At 37.3% G+C, this 24,765-nt stretch overlaps 3 protein-coding genes across 3 annotated transcripts; all 3 read left to right on the forward strand.

The window, feature by feature from the left end:
• Positions 1-1,527: 1,527 nt before the first annotated feature.
• On the forward strand, positions 1,528-12,138 carry vps11 (VPS11 core subunit of CORVET and HOPS complexes). The gene is made up of 16 exons (XM_026942030.3): positions 1,528-1,713; positions 2,006-2,154; positions 2,280-2,415; positions 2,980-3,143; positions 3,291-3,538; positions 3,776-3,977; positions 4,184-4,335; positions 4,451-4,637; positions 5,953-6,096; positions 6,878-7,075; positions 7,942-8,103; positions 8,290-8,423; positions 8,655-8,857; positions 10,767-10,938; positions 11,154-11,376; positions 11,492-12,138. The coding sequence occupies exons 1-16, from the start codon at positions 1,572-1,574 to the stop codon at positions 11,657-11,659; spliced, it is 2,784 nt and encodes a 927-aa protein (XP_026797831.2). The 5' UTR covers positions 1,528-1,571; the 3' UTR covers positions 11,660-12,138.
• Positions 12,139-12,807: 669 nt separating this feature from the next.
• ift46 (intraflagellar transport 46 homolog (Chlamydomonas)) lies at positions 12,808-19,455 on the forward strand. The gene is made up of 12 exons (XM_026941925.3): positions 12,808-12,938; positions 13,367-13,463; positions 13,540-13,616; positions 14,309-14,460; positions 15,973-16,047; positions 16,213-16,306; positions 16,435-16,563; positions 16,744-16,862; positions 17,087-17,153; positions 18,004-18,064; positions 18,149-18,234; positions 19,023-19,455. The coding sequence occupies exons 1-12, from the start codon at positions 12,915-12,917 to the stop codon at positions 19,113-19,115; spliced, it is 1,074 nt and encodes a 357-aa protein (XP_026797726.3). The 5' UTR covers positions 12,808-12,914; the 3' UTR covers positions 19,116-19,455.
• An 83-nt stretch (positions 19,456-19,538) lies between these two features.
• Positions 19,539-23,813, forward strand: LOC113543629 (hepatocyte cell adhesion molecule). The gene is made up of 7 exons (XM_026941997.3): positions 19,539-19,737; positions 19,859-20,182; positions 20,288-20,548; positions 20,932-21,054; positions 21,533-21,565; positions 21,669-21,700; positions 21,859-23,813. The coding sequence occupies exons 1-7, from the start codon at positions 19,686-19,688 to the stop codon at positions 22,000-22,002; spliced, it is 969 nt and encodes a 322-aa protein (XP_026797798.3). The 5' UTR covers positions 19,539-19,685; the 3' UTR covers positions 22,003-23,813.
• The last annotated feature ends 952 nt before the right edge of the window (positions 23,814-24,765 follow it).

Below are 24,765 nucleotides of genomic sequence, written 5' to 3' on the forward strand. Positions count from 1 at the left end.
TAGCTACTTTCATCCATTCGCTTCCCAGGTCTACAGACATCACAGCAACTGAAGCTGTTCAGTAGAAAAGAGTGACGATTAGGACACTTCAATTCAGCGAAATGTAAAATCTGAGAACTGATAATCTCTGTTTAGAATTGTTGAACAATTAAGCATTAACAGTGAATGTACAGCAATTATTATGGTTGCAAACATCCAAATCCTGTAATATGGCTTGTAACCAGAATACATTCATTTTTTAAAGCAAAACTATTGACACTAGAGACTGTTTTCTAGTATGATGACTACATTATTTTGGTGTACAATGCAAGGACAAAACTCAAAATCTAAGCCTCAGATGCTTGTATTTTGTGCTTCACCTAGGCAGCTTTTCCCTCATTGTAACCTGAAAGAAAAATGAAAACACAACAGCTGTTAGAATTCAGTACAGTTGGAACAATCCATGTTGTTATGGCCATTTAAGCCTTGCAAATAATTCAAAGTGTGATCAGTGTGAAGCAGATAGTCATGACTACCCATGACCCTGTTATTACATCATCTAGTTCAGGACTCATCTGGTGATTTTCCAACTTGAACACAACTAGTAAACCTCGTAATGATGAACCAGAGATACAGAGATATTTGCTATTGTATATCGGGAGACATTTTATTCAAGATGACAGATCTGTCAGATTGTTGCTGAAGAACATTTTGCCTTTACTTTAAAGGAGATTCAAATCACAAATATTTAATTCTGCTGTTGAACAGAAATGTAATATTTACAAAAATAATATTACCCTCAGGGGCACAGTGGCTACTTCTGCCCTATTTGCATGTTCTCCCTGTGCTTTGGGTATCCTGTGGGTACTCTGGTTTCCTCCCCCAGTCCAAAGACATACATTATAGGCTGACTGGCATCCAGATTGTTTGTGGTGTGTGTGATTGTGCCCTGTGATGGGTTGGCACCCTGTCCAGGGTGTCCCCCACCTTGTCCCCTGGGATAGGCTCCAGGATCCTTGTGACCCTGTGTGAGAAAAGCAGTACAGAGGATGGATTAGTTAATTTAGCTTATTACATGATCAAATTTTAAAGTAGTGAAGAGGAATGTAGAGATGTCTTTTTGGTAATATCATTATCCGAGCCAGAAATATTTTATACATAAATGTAGAACAGTAAAAAAAGCTTCCAGTGTTTCTGGTTATTAAAATGGCAATTAGGCTTTTTGTTCAATATTTATTATTAATAGAAAGTAAAATAGTTGTAGTCTAAGCTTATTTTGACTTATTCTGAAATATAAATAATAGGAAATATTGTGAAATAGTATAATTAGTTTTTTTTCTTCTAGTTTCTATTTTGTTTGTTTTTTTTGTTTCCACTTTGTTTAATTTTTTGGGAGCCATTTTATAACATTTTATATGTGTGTGTGAGTGAGTGTGTGTGTGTATGTGTGTGTAATTTTTACTCTGAAGTATGATATTCATTGAAAAAATGGAAAGAACGTGGATGAATTCAAGACACCATTAAACAGGAACCCGACCTGCTCACGTGACCCTAATGTAAGTCACATGATTTGAACAGGGCTCGGTGGTAAAATGGCTGCGTTCTTGCAGTGGAGGCGATTTGTTTTTTTTGATAAAGAAACGGTGAAAGATCCGAGCGAGAATGGAAAAAACTTTGCGTTGCCGCCTGGCATATCGGCTTGTGATTCAGGCAGGGGACATGTTGTTCTCGGAGATATCCTTTAATGCAATGTTGATATGTGCTGGATAGCTTCCTGTGGCTAGCGTCTTGTAGCAGGGGCAGGACCAGTTACAGTTATTGTTAAAGTTTAATCCATGACATCTACTCTTTCTGAATGATTACACTAATTCACTCTGGGTTTGTATGGTTAGCAGAAATGTAGCTGGTCTTAACCCTGAAAGTGATCTGCGAGCTAGTGTAGACACTGTAGCTAAATACATGTCTTTTATAAAGAGAACTGTGTGCATTGAAAGTCTCCAGGATTTTCTTAACTCATCTGGTGTACATATGGAAGGTCAGATTTGGTTTTTATCAAGATTGTTGCAGCTGACCGCCTTCCAGGCATATAAACTGCGGGTGACACACCTGTACCAGCTGAAACAGCACAGCATCCTGGTGTCAGTGGGTCAGGACGAGCATGGCATTAATCCACTGGTAAATCCTGTGTTATCTCATGGAAAAGCTGGAGATCTGCAGGAATATTTCATTTCCTCTAGGTTGAAGAGATTGATGCGCATGCATGTTCATGTTTTGTCTGTTTGTTTACACCTGGGAATCAGGTAAAGGTGTGGAACACGGATAAGAGAGACAGCGGCAGTCCTCTGTGCACTCGTATATTTCCAGCCATTCCTGGAAACAAACCTGCAGAAGTGTCCTGTCTCAGTGTACACGAGAACCTCAATTTCATGGCTATAGGTACAGTCTTTCTCTCAGCAATTTTACTTTCAGGAATATTACTGATCAGATCAGTGTCTGGGTTGTGGGTGTCAGGCACTGCAGCGTGATTGGGCTGTTTAAACTCGTACCTCTTTTTTTAATCCACTTTATAGGTGTACAGTTAGACACTAGCTCATCTTTTTTTCTATACATGATGTGTATTAATAGTTCTGTAAGTTATCCATTTTATTAAAAAAAATTGTAGATTGTACATTAAATAAAAAATATAGATCCATTTTTTTAAAAAAAAGCATATTGTTCTCATATTGTATAAATGGCTTTGAAAATTGTGATATGATATATATATATATATTTCATATTTATTCACCTCAGCACAGCAGAAATTACAGTAATTGTTTACCTACAGAATTAATCTAAATAATAGGTTTACCTGATAAAGTGGCCAATAAATGTAACTCCAAAATAATAGTAAAAGCAGCCATTGTACGTGTATGTCTTGTATTACTAAGCAAATAAAAATTAAGCTAAATGTAAAGATAGATTATGAAAGTATTGATGTTTTAAATGTGATTTGGTTTTCAGGCTTTACAGACGGCAGTGTAGTTTTGACTAAAGGTGACATCACCAGAGACAGACACAGTAAAACCCTCACCTTGCATGAAGGAAGCTGTCCTGTCACAGGTCTGGCTTTCCGCCAGGCGGGAAAAGTCACCCACTTGTTTGTGGCTACTCTTGAGAAAGTACAGGTATGCTTTAGTTGTTTGATTGAGTAAAGGTTCTTGTCCTTATTCATTTCATTTATCTGAGCTTGGTCTGTGCAATGTGTAATTGAAATGTAGAGAGAAAATGTTATTTTGCTCAATATTGTCTGCGTTGGTTTGTTGTGTTGTCAGTGTTACACCTTGTCTATGAAGGAGTATCCTCGTGTGGAGCTGGATACCCACGGCTGCGCTTTGCGCTGCTCCGCCCTCACGGACCCCTCTCAGGACTCACAGTTCATTGTAGCAGGAGATGACTGTGTGTATCTGTACCAGCCTGATGAAAGAGGACCCTGCTTTGCCTTTGAAGGACATAAAATCCTGGCGCACTGGCACCGGGGTTACTTACTACTGATTTCCCGAGACATGAAGTCACCTAACAAGTAGGAGTCACTTGTATATACCAACGTCCATTTTTACCACATTACCATGTATTTCAGTTTTGGAAACTTCTTGTTTGTAGTAATCCCACATATGCACACATGCAAGAGACAGATCGAAAAGCACTGAAATGTTCCTTTCCCTAGTTATATTCCTTATATAGGAATATAATTGATACATAATACTAAAATGCAAAACCTTTTTTTTAATTTTTTTTTATTTCTGACCCTCTGGTGCAGGCCTGACTTTGGGGCTAGACAGTTGTCTCCAACAGAAAAGCAGGTCTTAACGATTTATGACCTGGACAATAAGTTCATCGCCTACAGTGCAGCATTTGATGACATTATAGACGTCCTGGCAGAGTGGGGCTCGTTTTACATCCTGACAAGAGATGGACAGATGTTTATGCTGCAAGAGAAGGACACCCAGACTAAGCTAGAGGTCTGCTCATTGTTTATCCTGTTACTTATTGTGTCTTGGTATGAATCCTACGTACTGCAGAGTAAAAATGAATAGTAGTTTCTTCAGTAAATTCCAATCGTCTTACGATCGGTAACATTTGCTGTGATAGAAGTTCATAAAAAACTATTCAATTACACTAGTGGTACTAATTTCATTAATTAAATATTGCATCCTCTTCTTTGTAGATGCTGTTTAAGAAGAATTTGTTTGTGATGGCGATTAACCTTGCAAAGAGCCAGCATCTGGATAATGATGGTCTTTCTGAGATATTTAGACAGTATGGAGACCACCTGTATATCAAAGGGGACCATGACGGAGCTATCCAACAGTATATTCGGTAAGAGTTTTCCTTACTGAGAACTGTCATAAGTCCTAAATTGACTGTGGTTTCTTGTGGTTAGTTATACTGCAGATATGAGTAACCACAACAACAATTGCTTTTCTTTTTGTAGAACCATTGGGAAACTGGAACCCTCATATGTCATCCGTAAGTTCCTGGATGCTCAGAGAATACACAACCTTACTGCATACCTGCAGGCCCTCCACAGGCAATCCCTGGCCAACGCAGATCACACCACGCTGCTCCTCAACTGCTACACCAAACTGAAGGACAGCTCCAAGCTGGAGGAGTTCATTAAGGTTTGTCAAAACACAGAATTCACATTGGTCTGGAGGAAACAGTAGCATGGAAACCCAAAAATGAACCCGTTGGTGGGAATGTTTGTAGCCTAGAATCTTTGGAGTATCATGGTATAAAACAGTAATGATAGTTTGGTATTACTGTTTGTTGTAACAGTTAAGGATTTTGAACCTCTAAATGTTAGCATTGTTTATGATTACAGGTAATGATCCCGCTGAACTACTGTATGTATATGCATATGTTTGTTTTGCATCTGTACTTGGAAATCTGTCAGCTCTATGCAGTTCTATTCTATCCTATTCTATTCTATTCTATTCTATTCTATTCTATTCTATTTTGCTATGCCTCCACCACATTATGGGGGAGGGATTATGTTTTTGGGTTGTCCATCCATCTGTCTGAGATTCTCTTTAGTATGAAATCTCAAGAACGAGTTGTTGAACGTTTGTAGAATTTATATGGAATTATCATTGTAACAAGTAGATAAACTGATTAGATTTTGAAATTGATCCAAACAGGGACAAGGTCACAGCAAGGTCAAAAGTCTAAAATAGTTTTTCTTCAGTAGCTTCCTTCATGTGTGAATTATATTTTATGAGTATTTTTGGCATACAAATTAGTAAGAAGCAGGACTAGACTGGTGGTCCCGGCATCCCCGTTGCCTTTAAGTTCTACTTGTATTCTATTATATTCTGTTTTTTCTGTTGTCCTCTTGCTTTATTGTTTTTTATTCTATTCTTCTGTGTTCTATTCTATTCTATTCAATTCTTTATTAGTCAGTTTTCTTTAAGAATTTTCTATAGTCATTGCTAATTCTCCATTTCCTATCTAGCCCCCACATCACATCACAATATGCTTTTTTTTTGTAGATATTATAGGCATAAACTGTACTTCTGATAAAGTAGAATTGTGTATATGTAGCTCTATTGGTTTGACTGGTGTTTTGTTAGAAAATCTGAATAACATGATGTACCCTGCTGTACTGTCATATATATATGTATATATTTTCATGCTTACCACTGCATAAGACAGGTGAATGCCATAGGAGAAAAATGCTATCTGACTGATTATTTGATAGAACAGATACATAGGATTGAGTAGCAACATTGTTCAGTCTTACCCAGTAAAATCAAGAATGAAATCCAGTGTCAGTGGAATGAGAGTTTTTTTTTTTTTTTTTTTTTTTTTTTTTTTTTAATTAGTATAGGTTTCTTTGGTAAAGTAAAAAAATCTTTTCAGTATGAAAAAAAAATCTTCTCAAAATGTTTGAGCAAGGTCAGTCTGATCACTATTTTCATTTTCTGTGACCTCCAGAGCAGCGAGAGCGAGGTGCATTTTGATGTGGAGATAGCCATAAAGGTGCTGCGCCAGGCTGGATACCATAGCCACGCTGTGTTCCTGGCAGAGAAACACTCCCACCATGAATGGTACCTGAAAATTCAGCTGGAGGATTTAAAGGTAAGGGATTTTCTCAGAGAACTCTACCTATCTTCAGCACTGTGGAGGTGAAATGAATAATTGAGTATTTTGTTTTGATGTACATTCTATGGCTAAAAGTATGTGGACACCTGACCATCACACCCATATGTGGGCCTTTCCATAACTGTTGCCACAGTGTTGGAAGCACACAGCTGTATAGAAAGTATTTGTATGCTGTAGCATTAACATTTCCCTTCACTGTAGCTAAGGGTCCCCAAAAATTATCCAGCATGACAGTGTCACTGTGAACAAAGTGAGGTCCATGAAGATATGGTTTGCCAAGGTTGGTTTGGAAGAACTTGAGTGTCCTGCACAGAGCTCTGACCTCAACCGCAGTTCCTTTGGGATGAATTGGAACACTGACTGCACCCCAGGCCTCTTCGCCTGACATCAGTGAACTGACCTCACTAATGCTCACAGCCACATTCCAAAATGTAGTGGAAAGCCTTCCCAGAAGAGTGGAGGTTATATTAAAAGCAAAGGGGGGATTAAATATGGAATGGGATGTTCCAAAAGCACATATAGGTGTGATTGTCAGGTCCACAAACTTTTGCCGCTGCAGCTTATTAACGCAGTGTTAGGAAGAAATCATAAAGTTAAATACAGCTGATTTCATAAATATTATACAGTGAAATCATGATTATGAAATATTACACAATATATTTCTACATGTTTGAAATTGTTAGCAATTTATCTGAAATGATTGAAAACCGGTTGCATGTAATTCATGTAAATTTTTTCATGTTATTGCTGTGCACAGAACTACCAGGAGGCTCTGCGCTATATTGGGCGGCTGCCATTTGAACAGGCTGAGACTAATATGAAGCACTATGGGAAAACTCTGATGCACCATGTTCCTGAGAGCACCACTGTGCTGCTCAAGAGGCTTTGTACCAATTACCAACCTATCCAGGACTCCACTGACCGGGACAGTGTCGACAAATTAGCAGTGAACAAGGTGATTAGTCTGGGGTCTTTGTCCTCTTTCGTCTTGAGACAGTAGGAGCTTAGAGGGTCAGTGCTCTGTACTGAAGACATTACGGGTTCATATTCAAGTTGTCATGTAGTACTTGCAGGTATTGCATTAAGAAACAAGATTCTAGGAGATATTTAGGAATTGCAGATAACTTACCCTGCGATTTTAGGGTGATTTCTGTCTTTATATATATATATATATTATATTATATTACATATATATATATATATATATATATATATATATATATATATATATATATATATATATATATATATATATATATATATATATATATATACATATATTAATCGGTGCTGCAATCATATACAACAAAAAATATATATATACTTTTTGTTGTATATGATTGCAGCACCGATTAATTTTATGAGTATAATCCAACAACTCAAATATTAAGAACATCAGGAAATATCTATCATTATAGTTTCAAGTCTACATCATTTGGGCATCAGACATGTATCACATTAACAGGACTTTTTCTAATTTGATTAAAATTGCAGTTAAATGACATACAGTATCAGTTTGATTTGAAGCTACTGAGCTTTAGAATATTTACTTCCTTTAAGAAATGCATTAGTGTGATGGACATTATAAACCCATTTTAATTAAAGGGAGGCAGTCAATTAAAGTGAGTAGTCTATTAGTCAATACTCGTCGAAGGGATCTCCACAATCATTATGTTATTAAAAAAAACCCTAATAAAATTGCACACCCAAATGTTATGTGTCATGGACCGCACAATTTAAGCAATATTTGGTTGTTGCATGGCTAGAGTGTCAGAAATAAATTGGTCTTCCTCAAGCTCTCACCTTATTCCTGTTTCTCAGGCCAGTTCAGAAGAATTTATCCCTATCTTTGCTAATAATCCACGAGAGCTACGAGCATTCCTTGAGCACATGATTAAAGTGGAACCATTTTCACCGCAAGGTGTGTATGATACACTGCTTGAGCTTCGGCTGCAGGACTGGGCTCATGAAGAGGATCCTGAGGTAAACACAATATATTACTGATATACTGTATATGATATTTACCAGATTACAGAACTCGGTAGACAATCTGTTGTTACTGTGTAATAAATTAGAATGAAAAATAAATTAGAAAATGAAGTATATTAACATGTAAAAAGACAGGATTTTAAGAAATTTCTCTAACACCCGTCTTTTATTTTCGTCCAGAAAAAGACAGACCTGCAGGAGGCAGCATTGTCACTGCTGAAGAGCGAAAACACAGTGTTTGATAAAGCTCTGGTTCTCTGCCAAATGCACAACTTTAAAGAGGGAGTGCTCTACCTGTATGAGAAGGGCAAACTGTAAGAACACTTTTGTAGTACTTATTCTTCTCTTAGGAGCAAATATGGCAGGGATGGTTAACAATTTCATATCAATCCTTATAAATGTGGTTTGTGGTTATTTTGTGGTCTTGCCACACCATATAACTTGTATAAGATGCTCAGGGCCAGCATGATTGTCACCTATCACATAGACAAACTGAACAGACAGACAGTAGTACTGGTGTTTAGAATTCAAATGTCTTTCTGTAGGTACCAGCAGATCATGCACTACCACATGCAGAATGAGGAGTACTCTAAAGTGGTGGAGGCTTGTAAGCGCTTTGGTGATCAGGAAGTTTGTCTGTGGGAACAGGCCTTGGGCTACTTTGCACGCAAAGAAGAAGACTGCAAGGCGTACATTAGTGAAGTCTTACAACACATAGATCAGAATAACCTTATGCCACCACTGCTGGGTAAGTTACCAGAAAGCAGATGCACTGCATTTTTCTCGCCCTGGTTTTCACACCCCTAGGTGTTGCACCCAATTTGCAACATAGATTTGCAGCCTGATTTGGGTGGTACTTTGTCATTTTAAAACATCCTGTAGTGTAGTTTCAGCCAAGACTCATTGTAAACTTGGCACTTGGGTAACACTTAATTCATTGCATTCAGTTTGCTAACGCTGATGCAATGAAATTTGTGTCTTTGGGTTACACACATGCTGTTAAGGGCAGACTAAGAAGTTTTTACTGTGTTCCTGGTACATATACAGTCATGGGAAAAAGAAAGTACACCCTCTTTCAATTCTATGTTTTTACTTATCAGGGCCTTAATAACAGTTGTGTGGTCCCCACCAACTTCTATAAACAAATAACCTCAGGTGACAGCAAAAAAAAAAGACAACAGATTTCAGTATGCAGTCATTTTTTTCCCCCAAAAAATAAACATTCAGAAACCAGGTGGGAAAAAATAAGTACACCCTTCCTACTTCCACAATCATTAATAGAGTAATTAGCAGCCAGGTGTTACTACTGAAATGCACAAAATTAATTAATCATCAAGAAGTGTGACTACCTATAAAAGCGGAACTTGTGGGAGTTTGGTGTTCTGGAGCACTCAGATGTGTGTCTACATCATGTCAAGAAGAAAGGACAACAGCCATGAGCTCAAAGAAGCAACTGTTGCTATTCATCAATCTGGGAAGGGTTATAAGTCCACCTTCAAACAAAATGAAATTCACCATTCTGCAGTGAGAAGGATTGTTTACAAATGGAGAGCCTTCAAGACAGTTGCCAATCTTTCCAAGAGTGGGCATCTCAGCAAATCCAGTCCAAGGTCAGAGCATTTATTGCTCAGAGATATAAAGAAAAACCCAAGAGCTACATCATGTGACCTACAGACCTCTGTAAGCACATCAAATATTCATGTGCATGACAGCACAATTACAGAAAGACTGAGCAAGTATAGCTTTCATGAATGGGTGGGTAGGAAAAATCCCCTTCTCGCCAAAAAGAATATGGCAGCATGACTTGCTGCCACATTGCACAGCATATCACCACAAACCTCTGCCATACACAGTATATCACCACAAACCCCTGCCATACACAGCATATCACCACAAACTCACAAACTCCCTCATAACAACTGTCAACAACATGGAGGATTTGGGCTTGTTTTGCAGCCACAGGACCTGGGAATCTTGCAGTCACTGAGACATTGATGAACTCCACTTTATACCAGAATATTCTTGAGACAAAAGTGAGGCCATCTGTCCAGCAGTTTAAGCTAGGCTGAAATTGGGTTATGCAACAGGACAGTGATCCCAAGCACATCAGCACATCCACATCTGAATGGCTAACAAAGATAAAAATCAAGGTCAATGTCCAGATTTCAACCCACTGAGTTGCTGTGGCAAGACTGCATAAACTCAATCAGTGAACTGAAGCAAAGCCGGAAAGAAGTGTGGGCCGAAAGTTCTCCAAAAAGATGTGAGAGAGTGATAAACTCCTACAGAAACTGTTTACTTCAAGATGTTGTTGCTAAAGGTGGTTCTGCATGTTACTGAATTATAGGGTGTACTTATTTTTTTCCACCTGGTTTCTGAATGTTGGTTTACTTTTTGGGGAAAAACTATTTAAAGCATTTTTTGTGACATTAGGGTATTTGTTTGTTTATAGAAGTTGGTGAGGACCACACAATTGTTATTTAGGCCCTGATAAATAAAAACATAGAAGTAAAGGACAGTGTACTTTCTTTTTCCCATGACTGTACAAGAAAGCAGGCTTGAATGTCCCTTGAAAGCAAAATTTTATCTGCAAATTCTACTAAATGTCTATTTAATCGGGTATTGATATGTTGACTCCCCACCCCCCTTTGTTGCAGTGGTACAGACACTTGCCCATAACTCCACCGCAACGCTGTCAGTGATTAAAGATTATCTGATTAACAAACTGCAAAGGGAGAGCAAGCAGATTGAAGAAGATGAGAGGAAGATTCAGCAGTACCGTGAGGAGACTGCACATCTACGCTCTGAGATCCAGGAACTCAGCACCAGGTAACACTACTAAGCAGACCTATTCACCTCTAGTAAAGACATACATTCTGATGTTTGTTGGGTATAAAACTATACTTTATAATAGAGATTCTAAGAGTAATTTCTTCGTATAGGACTGACTAAACATCAAGTCTTCCTTTCATGAAGATTATTTGACTTCCAGAATGATTAATATTAAATATTTTCATCCTGTCTCTCTTTCTTTTTCTTCACAGTGCAAAGATTTTCCAGAAGACAAAGTGCAGCATGTGTAATAGCCCTCTAGAGTTGCCATCAGTGCATTTCCTTTGTGGTCACTCTTTCCACCAGCACTGCTTCGAGAGCTATGCAGAGAGTGAGGCTGAGTGCCCAACATGCACTCCTGAAAACAGAAAAGTGATGGACATGTTACGGGCGCAGGAGCAGAAACGAGATCTACATGATCACTTTAATAGACAGGTACAGTGAATAAACTCATGCAACAAATACCTCAATATATCATGCCACATATTCATAATCTTGTGTGACAATGGCTTTCAGAAATAAACATGTTTTTACCTACTTTTATTCACAGTTGAGGAGTTCTAACGATGGCTTCTCTGTGGTGGCGGATTACTTTGGCCGTGGAGTTTTCAATAAACTGACTCTGATAACAGATCCTCCTGGGGGCAAGGCTGGGTCTGGGGGTTTAGAAGCTGATCTCCAGAGAGACCTACTCATTCATACCAAAAGAAATGCCTGAAAATCACATTAAGTATCAAATTGGAAGACTATGGTCATGCCCTAATGAATATGACTGAATTATAGGGCAAAGATTAGTTATTACTACATCCTGTTCTCCTACTCTTGTTCAAGGTTCCTGTTTTGCAGATGTGGACCTTCTGGAAATTCAGGCCCAAACTGATGCAGACCACCTCTAATAGTCAACTTAATATAGCTTATGAGCAAATCAATTGAAAATACAGCTGCTTGCAACCCCACACTGGGGTAAGCAACCTTTTTGTCTGTAAATGCACTGTGAATAGCAAAACTTCTGAACGTGTTGCTTTTCTTGTATGCTTGTCATCTGCAGTATATAATGATTAATACATATTTGGTATGTAGCCTGTGAATTTGTTGATGCTCATAATTACAAACTACCTTTCAGCAGCCACTGTTTGCACTCAACTTAATGAATACATGTTCAAATTTCTGGCATTAAATAAAAGGCGGTGAAGCACATATTACTGAAATCTGCAGTTATTTGTCAATAATTTGTCACGTTTGCAAAACTTGGGTATTTAATTCTATAATACATAATGCACCTACTGAAATAACAGCCTGTACTTGCGCCCCAAGGAATATAGTATGGCCCTGCTGCGTACATATAACTTTAGTATACTGTTCAGTGCAGCAGTATAGAGATTTGGACGCAGCCGCTAATAATGAGTCATTTGCGAAATATTCGACTCTTTGAACAGACTCTTAAATGAGTCGACTCGCATGATGCTTTCATGTGTTTGAAGAAAATTCAATGCAGAAAATAACGCAGTTGATCATATACAATGCAATAAAAATGCATCCAGAGAATCACAGCCCTAACGAGATGTATCCTTTGTAGGGGATTGGAGAGGTGAAAAAAGGACTCTTTTTCAAATCCCATTTGAAATGTAAACACAGACACGATAATACAATAATACAATATGTAGCACAACGGTTTGACATTTATTTAAAATGATTTTGTACGAAAGGCAATGCAAAGTGTAATATAATGTTAATCTGAATGTAGTGTACGATTTTACTGATGAATTTAAGCAAAAGATGCATGACTTTGTTCAGCATAGGGGGGGAAACGGGCATCAATGAATCGAAAGAATCAGTGAGCTGAGCCGATTCGTCCTGACTCACTGAAAAGAGTCGAAATTCCCATCCCCACCATCTACACTGCACTGTGCCAGGTCTCGCAGAAAACATCGCGAGATTGGTGTCCCTTGGTAACCGTACACCATACAGCTTACATGGAGAGGTCTGAGGGACAAAAGGTAACATTCTGCAAGTTCATATCACGTTTTATACATTGAACTGAACAACCAGGCTGCTCTATGGCATACGGAGTTAATATTAATTATCTTTTAGTTTTATGTAAAAGCGTTTTAGCCAGCTAACTCAGCTGTTTTTTTGCACACAAGTGCAAGTTAGCTATCACTGTTGGCTAACTGTTAGTAGCGAGTGTGGTAGCTGGCTAGGTTAGTTACTTTAACACAGACTGGATGTATCACTCTAAATGAATAATAGCAGATGCTTTAGATATTATGAAGTAGAAATTTACTGAAACGCGCACAATGTATTCGTTTGTTAACGTTAGTTCCAGTTAGCTGGCTAGTTTGGCACTAACACGTAATGTTAGAGCAGTAATAAGTAAGGGTCTTACGAGGTTACTTCAGTGTGACTTGTAAAAACTTGTTTTCAGACTCAGCTCATCGCCAACCAGCCATACGACGAGACTCTGGACATCAACGACTCAGAAGAGGTGGCCAGTCTGTACACACCTACTCCACGGCAAGCAGGTGATCAGAGGCTCTTAATGCTGTACTATTTACAACATTTCGAGCACTGATAAATTACAATATGTTATGATTTCAGTCTTTAGGAACACACACCGACAGCAGCTGAATAACATGGCCAATAGTGGCAGTGATGAGTTTGAAGATGGTACCAAGGTAAATGAGTCTGTTATAAACTGCAGGAGATACACATTTTAAAAAAATTCCAATATGATACCAACATTAAAGTGTGAGTGTCATCTGATACTGATTTGATACTGACATACTTTGAATGCAATTCAGTTTTATTTGTATAGCGCTTTTAACAATGGACATTGTCACAAGGAAGCTTTACAGAAATAGATCAATTCAGGATATAAATTTTAAATGTATAAATTTATCTCTAATGAGCAAGCCAGAGGCGACGGTGCTAAGGAAAAACTCCCTGAGACGATATGAGCAAGAAATCTTGAGAGGAACTGAGACTCAAAAGGGAATCCATCCTCATCTGGGTGACACCGGATAGTACAACTTTACATAATTCCCTACTATAACTGTGCACAACATGGTCAAAAAGTGCAATTGTGTAACCAGGAAATTTATTATAGTTTTCACATGAAGTCTGTTTTGTTGAAGTTTTGTTTTAGTACCCAGTCAGACTCTCTACAAGCCTTAAGAAAGTGTCTTATGTGTTAGGCTTTCTCATGCCTGTCCTGTTGGTTAACACTACACACATTCATTGCATAAAATGTTTTAGGCTAGTATCAACTCTGGTACAAAGACTCATTACCAGATCATGCCTGGATTATATGCACTGAGTGTGAATCGATAAAATAAACTTACTTGGAATTCATGCTGAAATTTTACAGCAAAAAAAGAAAGGTCCACCTGCTAATCCACGTGAAGCAAATGAAAATAATGATGAAGAGGAGGAGGAGGATGATGACGACGACGATGATGATGATTCTGATGAAACAGAGTCGGATGAAGATGATGGGGAGCCAGGTTCAGCTCCGGAAGGGTAAGAACAGTTATGGAAACACCATAACCCAGTAACCCCTTGCCTGCCATCAATCGAGTTATCTGTACTTTGATTTTTTGCATAAAAGCTTCAATATACAATAGTTTTAGACATTGTGGAGAAAAATGTGAGGAGATTTATTGTGTTTTGCAAGCTATTTCAGATTATCTTTATCTTTAGACTACAGCTAAAATTCAGTTTATGATTCATCACAAACATTCAGGCCAACAACAGGCTGTGAAAATAGGGCCTTTCGCACCGCAGGAACCTTTTCATAGTACCTGAACTAATTGTGGAACTACCCACTTTTTGGCGTTTTCGCACCTCCGGAACTGGGTGCGATTTTAGTACCGGACTGCCTTTTTCAAGAACCAAATTAGCTCCTACTCCAGAGCAGGGTCTAACCAGCACAACTGGTACTATCCGTGACGTAAGTAGACGTTGATTGGCCAAACGCGTACAAACATGCCCTCACCCGCCATGATTTAAAACGCCATGTAAACACAGCATCCTCCATCCTTCGGTTGTTTACATTGTTCTTCTTTGTTTCCGTTGTTGAACGCCGCGCAAAAATGACGTCACTTCCTAGTGCCCACTGTCGGTGCGAATGCAACCCTTTAAACAGTACTGGGAAATAGTTCACGCAAAATCGCCCAGTACTTTAGTATTGTAAATTTAGTTCTGGAACTAAAGCGGTGCGAAAGGCCCTAATGTTGAAGTTTACAGGTTTATTGATATCCTGCACCTTTTCCAGATCTTCTGGATCGGGTTTTCATTAGTAATCCACAGGGCCTCTCCTATTTGGAAAATTACACACATAAAAATGACAGATAATACAGATGAATAAAATGAAATCCAACAGCTCTCACTCACTGTCATTCACCCTGTTAGCTGGAGAATTAACTTTTTTGGGGGATTGGCAGTGTCACACGCCTCAGAGACCACGTAATTACTATCTACTTAATTGATCTTTCCTTAACAAAGATGAATGGCTACTGAATAAATGGTTTGTTTTATAATGAACATTATATACAGTGGGTTTGGAAGGTATTCAGTCCCCTTTAGTTTTTCCATGCTTTATTGCGGTATAGATTTAAGTTAATTTTGTGTGTGTGTGTGTGTGTGTGTGTATGTATGTATGTGTGTGTATATATATATATATATATATATATATATATATATATATATATATATATATATATATATATATATATATATATAATATGGCCATCAGTCTATGCACAGTAATCCATAATGACAACAAGTGAGACATTTTTAAAAACTATTCTAAATTTATTAAAAATGAAAAACTGCAATCTGTCCTTTAGATAAGTATTCAGATCCTTTATTCAGTACTTTGTAGAAGCAATTACAGTTTCAAAACTTCTTGGGAAAGTCTCTAAAATCTTTGCACAGCAGGATTTCTGAATACTTTCAGAACCCACTGAATGTACCTCATGGTCAGTGCATGTGCATGTTCTGATCTTTGTGTGGGGGTCTGTCTGCCTACAGAGCATATGACCCAGCAGATTATGATCATCTTCGTGTTACATCAGATATCAAAGAACTTTTCCAGTACATCACACGGTAAGTTGTGTCAAAGTTCCTACACAGTCCCACACAAACCACAGACACTCTCACATCTCAATTATATCTTGAATTGTTGGAACATTACTTAACAATGGAAATACATGTTCAAACATTTTCCTATAAGCATGAAAATTAATAAATATAAATGGCTGTCCATTTCAGATACACACCACAGACCATTGAATTGGACCATAAGCTGAAGCCTTTTATTCCTGACTTCATTCCAGCCGTAGGCGACATTGATGCTTTCCTTAAAGTGAGTGCAGTAATAACAATAATAATAATGTCTTTCCAATCTTATTTTTTAAATCATATAATAGTCAATAGACAACACTGGGAATCACAGCTTTAGACATTTATACATGTTTTTGTTTATGTGGTGAGGTTCCTCGGCCGGATGGGAAGGCGGACGGTCTGGGCTTGCTGGTGTTGGATGAACCATGTGCTAAGCAATCTGACCCCACTGTGCTCTCCCTCTGGCTTTCTGAGAACAGTAAACAACACAATGTCGCTGTGAGTACACACACACTCACAAACAATTAATTCCTCATGTCTGAAATGCAGTGAAGGAATGAATTTCCAACTGATTAATATATATTACTTACAGGAGCTAGTTTGTGTTGTGTAATGCCCATACTTAAGTCCTCATTCTTTCCACTCAGCCAAAAGACACAACAAAAATATCTATTACAGGAAGTGAAAGTAAAGAGTATTGAGAACACACAGAAGAACTCAAAAGCTATAGATAACTGGATAGAGAGCATCAGTGAACTACATCGCTCCAAACCACCGGCTACAGTACACTACACCAGGTACAAACACTAACACACAGTGCTTTACAGCTTGCCATAACGCACTATAAAGTATAGCAAACACTCACATACTGTACACACAATACTGGATACACACACTTAAACAAACAGTGTACCACAACAAACTGGTTCAGTTGGCACAGCTGTTCATCATAAACAGTTTTTTAACTGTAGATCAAAAAAGAAAATGGTGTCTTAAATTAGTTTCTGCGTGGTTTCCTCAGACCCATGCCAGACATCGATATGCTGATGCAGGAGTGGCCACCTGAGTTTGAGGAGCTTTTGGGCAAGGTTGGTTTTGAAACAATTTAGTGAAAGTGTGGAACCTAATTCTATATACAGTACTGTGCAAAAGTCTTAGGCACCCTATTTTTTTAGTACAAACTTTGTTATAGATTTTTATCTTATGATTTCTACATTATTGAGTCAGTACAAAAAACTTTTTAGATTTCCAAACATTAGTTTTCCAGCACAAACTTAAATGATACAGAAAAATGTTTGTATGTCAGTAAAGAAAGCAGCATATTACATAAGAGACCACTTTTCAGACCAAAAAACATCATGAAGGCTGCTGGGTTTTGCTGCAAAAATAAGAAGCAAGTGTGACAGTCAAAGTCTCCAGAAGAACTGCGGCTGCATCTGCAAGATGCTCAGTAACACTTACAGCTCATTTCCTTATAAAACTGCATTAATTGTACCTGAGACTATTTTTTTTAAAGCAAAGGATCGTCACTCCAAATATTGACTTTGTTTCATTCATTACTGTTTGCTGCTCTTTATAGTATTTTTTTATGTAGAAACATTTTATTTCATTATTTTTGAAGGCATCTTTGCTCTACAGCATTTCTTTGCATGTGCCTAAGACTTTTGCACAGTACTGTATGTTGATTATATGAATGTTATAGTTCCATAAAATATCAAGATGTTTAAAAAAAAAAAAAAAGAAAAAACCCAAGATCCAAGACTGCTTACAAATCCTGCCAGTCAAAAACTAGTCAGCTATGTCTCTTAATTTTTTAGTGTATTACATGTTTATAAAGTGTATTTCTCAGTAATATCACACAAAATGAATATACATTAGAATAAAACCTGGCTTTCTAACATATTTCCTAACTTTCTAACATCTCTCTCTCTGTCCCAGGTGAACCTCCCCACAGCAGATATTAACTGTGACCTGGCAGAGTACATTGATATAATTTGTGGTTAGTTAAACTGTCAATTATTGTTATTTATTTATTTATTTTTATCTGCATTACAATTTAATTTTAATGGTTGAATTCCTATAGGTATCTTGGACATTCCAGTGTACAAGAACCGAATCCAGTCTCTCCATGTCCTGTTCACACTCTATTCTGAATTCAAAAACTCCCAGGTTTGTTTTATTCTCTGGCATTTCTGTGCTCCTCTCTGAAGTGTTAGATTTCTCTACCTCCACAGGGTGCTGCCTAAACAACCTCTGAAACAATAAGTGCAAAGGTTTAGTGTCTGGCCTTTTATAACAGGGTTATTCTGCAGTGACAGTTATTATTAGTAATCTGTTATTACTGTTGTGTGGGAACAGGTTGCTATAGCTTAGAGTGGGTTGTGGTGTAACACCCTTTTGTCTTCAGTATCTTGCATCACAGCACCTTTACTACACATTTGAGCAAATCAAAAAATCTGTAAAATCTTTACTGCTATTTATTTAAAACTGGATTTTCATGTTTTGGAGCATCCCACTACCAATAGCATTGGTCAAATAATGTATCACCTTTTCTGCGTCTTCCTTCCTCTTACTTCAGGATCATTTTAGCACCTTACACAATCCGTTGAAACAGCATTTTAAAACTGCTACTGAAAATAATTTACATGAACGTATGCACTTGAACTGTCCAGTAGCTACCAAACTCAGATTGCAATCTCGGTACAGTGGTATTTTATCATTCTACAAATGCTGTAACGTAACTGTTTGTAAAGACATTGCTACAAGTAACATTGTCACGTTGCCATCAGAATGTCAGAGGAAATTTTTTAATAAAAAAAATCTGATAAACTTCTACTTTCCTGTGAAATTTCAAACACTTCAGTGTCATAGGGAAAAGTGTATGTGTGAAATACCAGTTTTGCATCACAGCTGATGAGACCACATCACTGAATATTTCTCAATCTTGTTGTCTTTAGCACTTTAAGAATTTGGCAGAGGGCCGCAAGTCCAACACGTCATCCACTCAACATATTGCTACTGCTGAAGCAGAGACATTCATGCTAGAGTGATCTTTCTCTCTGTCTCTCAGCCACTCTAGCTCTTTTGCTCTCTCTTTCTCTGTATCTCTCCCTGTTTCTCACTCCCTCCTTCTCTCTCTCTCTCTCACACACACACACGAATGTGAACCCGCAGAGACCCTATGAAAGAGCCGTTAAGTCGCTTATGCCACTCCACCCCCACTCCTCCCATTACAAGTGGCAGCAACTTTATTTTAACTTCTCAGCCGTCTGTAATTTTTTTTTGTTAAGAAAATGTCTGTATATATTAAATTTTTACCAAATGCATGTATATCTATAACTATTTCTTTATGTTGTGATATTTACAAATAAAGACTTTTTTTCCCTCAGATACAGTGATGCACTGTTGTTTTTTCCTTTATTATCAGATTTGTCTGTGTGACACCACGTGGGGCTGACATCAGCTCACTTTCGCAATGACTGTGCTTATAAGCGTCAGTACATAGTGGTGCTCTAGTAAGCAGTACTGATACTAGAACATTCATTCCTAGCAGATTACTTGATGTTCAGCATTAAAATGGATTTGGAAAGATAGGAAGGCAAATTAGGATTATATTTACAATGCCTAGAGGTGACCTTTTCATTGTGATGCTTCTTCTTTGGACATTTGTTGGTAAGACTTTTTTTTTCTTTATATACAAGGTTAAAAGATTAGTATATTCTACCAGCATTCAAAACTTTATATCATAACATTTAATCATGAAAACTAGGGTACATCTGACATTGTTTTGCAGGCATGGGGGTTGATGGCGAAAGAGTGACAGGAGTGTTAAATGGGCAAGTGGAGCTCAGAGGACGCTATGGACACAATCCAGATGTGGGCAGTGTGGAATGGACTAAATATTCAGCTAAAAATTCAACAAAGAAACTGATATATGTGTTTACTAAGCCGAACAATACTGTATGCACACAGCCCTGCCAAAATATTCGTTTTAATTCGCAGAATATGAGTCTCACTTTGGTTCATTTGACACCAGAAGATGAAGGCATTTATGAGGAGAAAGCCATATTTAAAAATAATAGTATTAAACATTTTAATGTCACGTTATCTTTGGAGTGTGAGTACCACATTTCACCTGTACATCTTTTACTGTATATGATTAAGACTCTTGGCAGCTAACTTGTCTATTATAAACATGCTTTTGTATTTTGATTTGTTTCAGGTCCAGCTTCTCTAGTTGCATCAAATATCACTGTATCTTTTTCTCTTGGCTCTCTGATCCTGAAGTGTGAGATCAATTGTGAGTTTAAGCTGCTGAAATGGTTAAGAAATGGCCTTCCACTGCCAGATGACCAGAGATTCTCTCTGACTGAGAACAACACGACCATGCAGGTGTCCAACCTGACCAGTTCAGACTGTGAGATATACACCTGTCAAGTTACAAATGAAAACGGAATATCAGAGGTGTTTGTCAGTGTCAGAGGTGAGATATTTGTGCATTTGTTATGAACTGCTAAAGATGAAGTCATTCCTGGTGTAATAAACTGTTAAACTCAAAACATATTTTAAAGCAACTAGTTATGACAAATAAGCCTCAGGCTTAATCTGCATACCTGGGGACTTAACACCAACAATAACATTTGATCGTTTTATTATTATTATTATTATTATTATTATTATTATTATTATTATTATTGTAATAAGTGCTTAATACAGGTTTTGTCTGTAAGTCTGCTTGTTTTGTCTAGAAAACCAAATGTTACACTGATAAAATTAGCTCAACCCTGATATAATTGTTTGAATAGAAAATTACCATATTTTGACTTTATTTATTTTTGTTTGTTTGTTTGTTTGTTTATACTCTAGATAAAGGTCCTTGTCAAGTTAACACTTTTCTACAATTTTCTGCCATCATATTCCCTGTTGGATTGTCACTCATCTGTCTTCTGGTTTTGTGCATCATTTTAATTTACGTCTGCAAATATTATGGTAAATATGGGAAATATTTTTTATAATTATAGTAATTATAGGAATATTAACTAAACAATTTTTTCACTGCAACTTCTAGATAGCTTGCTTCTAAAATCTTCTGACTACAAACAAATATGAAAAATGTGCAACAGGTATAATGACATTATCAATGACATTAAATTATCAAATTATCAAAATCCAGCAGTTGATTTAGAACCAGGTCAATAAGAGTAAATCTCATTTAATGCTTTCAACTCATTATTATATCTCTTAAGTGATTTTGATTCTTGTATGATAAAAATGAACATGCAAGTTTAACCCTTATAATTAATGGAATGAATGAACAGAATGAATCATCTACCTGACAGGAGAATGAGAGAAGGATATTTCTTGTTAAAGATCTTAAAAAAAAAAAAAAAAAAAAAACCCAGAGCCTTAAGTCTGATTTTTAAACAAATACATAGTCTGCATTAAAATTCTTTTGATTTCATTTTAGGTCATAGAAAAATAAAAGCTACTTCCCCAGAAGGTATGAAGATCCCCCAAACTTTTACACATAATGTATCCTGTTGTAGCCAACCCTTTTTTTTTTTTTTTTTTTAAATGATCTCACTTTCTTTTGCTTTTCATAGAACCTGTTTACGACGAGCCCATATCTCCTCAGGTAAAAGGATAAAAATACTATGAAATCAGAGGGAAATATATTACATATAACCTAGATGTACATTCTCCTGCTAGCTAAAATTATATCTGTGAATATGTTCAGTGTCTACATTACATCAGTAACTTTTGACTGATGCATGTATTGTACATATTCTTCAGGAAGAAGCTGCTACTCCGACTCCGGATTTGTTAATTGTCTATCAAGACATCATAAAGCCAAATGATTCCCATCAGTCTGAAGACTTTGGCTACTCCACCATTGCATATGTCCTGGAGAACATGCAGCCCTCACAAACCACCTGAGCACCAAGCTCCAGGTGTAAAACATGACCTAATAGGAGTGTGATGCATATGTTACTTTACTGTGTACGGAGCTCAGTTCTGTCTAATTTCAGCAGGTTTCTGTGAACTGTGTTTTCTCTGTATGAGTTTGTAGTGATTCAGAAAGAATCAACATTTTTTTGGAGCACAAGGCAAAAGAATGGTGCAGTTTTCTTCTGTTGTAACATATTCTATGAATATTTGGAAGCTTGAAGAGGTTTGTCTATTTTTCATGGTTGACCAGAAGACATAAATGTATCTCAGAGTAAAAATCATAAATGAATAATTGTCTTTTGTTACAAATATAGAATTTTGAAAAGATTGGATGAACTAATTGCAGTTTCTTATTTGTCATGTAGCACATGCATTTACTGAGTTCAAATAAATCCATGCAGTAGTTGCTGAAGTTCTATGTGTTGTCAGCGTATTATTGTACACTCATGTGCTCCCAGTGAGAGCTTGGTAGTCCTGTTCGTGTGCTTCGGCAGCTGCTAGTGCCCGGGGCCTCCTGGAGAATGTGCTGCATGGAATTCGTGGGCCAGTGGAAATAGGCCACTTCGGCAGCATAGGACTTCCATTTGCCCAGCTACAGACAACTTTTTGTGCATTGTTGTGATTCCTGCGTGGCATGTAAGGACCCCAGTCAGTGCTCTGACCAGTCACTGTATTCCAGTGTTCTAATGGAGAAGGTTCGGGTGGATATATTGGGTTGTTTTCCCACCACTGGCGCCAGCAAACACTACATCCTGATGGCCATTGACTTTTTCACAAAGTGGCCTGAAGTATATCCCTGGCCAGCAAACCACTACAAAATAACTGGGCAAGGAAATGTTCTTCCAGTCTGGGGTGCCACAGGATCTGCACAGCGATGAGGTGTGTAACTTTGTATCTGTCCTTGTGGGACAAGTGTGCCATTGCTTGGGGATTACAGTAACATGCACCACCTCCCTTCACCCTTAGTGTTCACGGTTCACTGTCTCAGAGCATGACTTGACCGATTTCTGACATGATTTCACTAACTTGATGCTGCAATACAATATTTAATATAGATTTGGCTATAGATATAGGGCTGGGCTGTTTTGTATACAATTAGTTTATAATAGATAAAGTTGGTGAAATAGGAAGCACACTTTTGGAGTTATAAACTACCATGTTTTTTTAAAAGGTGAAATTCCAGAAATGTATCAGGACAACATTTCAACTGATGCTCCTCCCTGGATTTACACTCAGTGTCCTGGATTTAAGCATCATTTTAATCTGCGTTTGGAAATATTATGGTAAGTCTTCTATTTTTAATAAGGCACAAAGTACACACTTATTTCAATTACAAGACTCTTTATGACCGGTATGATCACTATACTCTATGAGATTAATCTTTAAATCAGTTTCACTTGTAAAGACACTGCATGTGATAAAGAATGTTTTCTCTGACAAATATGACATTAAGGACGCTGTTTTTCTAACTGAATATGTCAGTCAGCCTGATAAAAACTTACAAAGTACTGGGAAGGTCAGCCTCGCTCAGTAACAAAGTTGATTGTACACAATCAAATGTCAAATGATAGTGAATCACTTTATTATCTCATTTATGAGACAGTGGTTAAGGAAACTTTGGTTAGGCCACAGTTGCAGAAATGCTAGAAATAAAACATAAAAATCAAAACCCACACATATCTGCTGTGTTATTCATCAGAATCTCATCACTTCTGCAGACCTGGCATTAACTTAAGGTTTACGCAGTTTCATATTTTACGCAATACAGTACGGAGCCATGAAGAAGCTTGTCTGTCTTTACTAATTTGTGTAACACAACCAGAAGATATTTTCACTTCTGAATTAGTGTTTTAGACCTCTGCTGTAGAGTTCTTGAAAAATCAGCATTGAAAAAAAATGCTACTGCTTTTTTATTGCATTTATTATGTAGCAGTTTAACATTTCGTCACAATAATTTTGTTTTTAGATCACTGAAATATTGTATAAAGGTAGTAAAATGAGCAGCATACTATATTAGGTTTCCAAAGAAACAGGATGTTTTAGACAAAAGTCCTTTATCAGTTCTGCAATCAAGGGCTTCTTAGGCTGTAGGTGGTGAAACCAGGGAATGTGATATTTGTCAAAACATGACATTCATTTCAAGGATTCACATTTCTGACAGTGACAGAGAGAGTGACCTCTTTTTTTCTTAAGCGCCAAGCTTCACTGCAATAAATGGTGTCATTAATATTATGTCCATGGCTGTTGTAGTGTCTCACTGCTAAAAAAGAGGAATCCTTCATTATTTTGGTACAAAAATGTTGCAAAAATGTATTAAACTAAAATTCGTTACTCCTCACACAGAATGGCAACATAAGACAATCTGAAGTGGTTATGTTTTGGCACTTCACATTACCACTTTTGACTGGTGCTATGGATTTAAAAAAAAATAATAATAATAATTATTATTATTTTTAACAAATGGTACACGTCTGTTTAAATTTGATACTGGGAGAATAAACCCATACTTCTTTGTCCAGTCATCTTTAAACATTCTGTTTTCAATGTTGACTTTTAAAAAAGTGTGTCATCCCTTTGCAAATCAGACCAGAGACGGTAAATAAAATAAAGAAATGATGATCGTCTGTGAAAATGCTCCCCTTTCTGATCTAAGGTTTCTAGACCTGTAGCTAGTCTCTGGTCTGATGAACTGCCTTCAGCTAAATAATTTACATAAATATATGTGACTAGATAAACTGCAACATAGGATCT

Source organism: Pangasianodon hypophthalmus, chromosome 17 (assembly GCF_027358585.1).
Source record: "Pangasianodon hypophthalmus isolate fPanHyp1 chromosome 17, fPanHyp1.pri, whole genome shotgun sequence".
Taxonomy (NCBI): Eukaryota; Metazoa; Chordata; class Actinopteri; order Siluriformes; family Pangasiidae; genus Pangasianodon; species Pangasianodon hypophthalmus.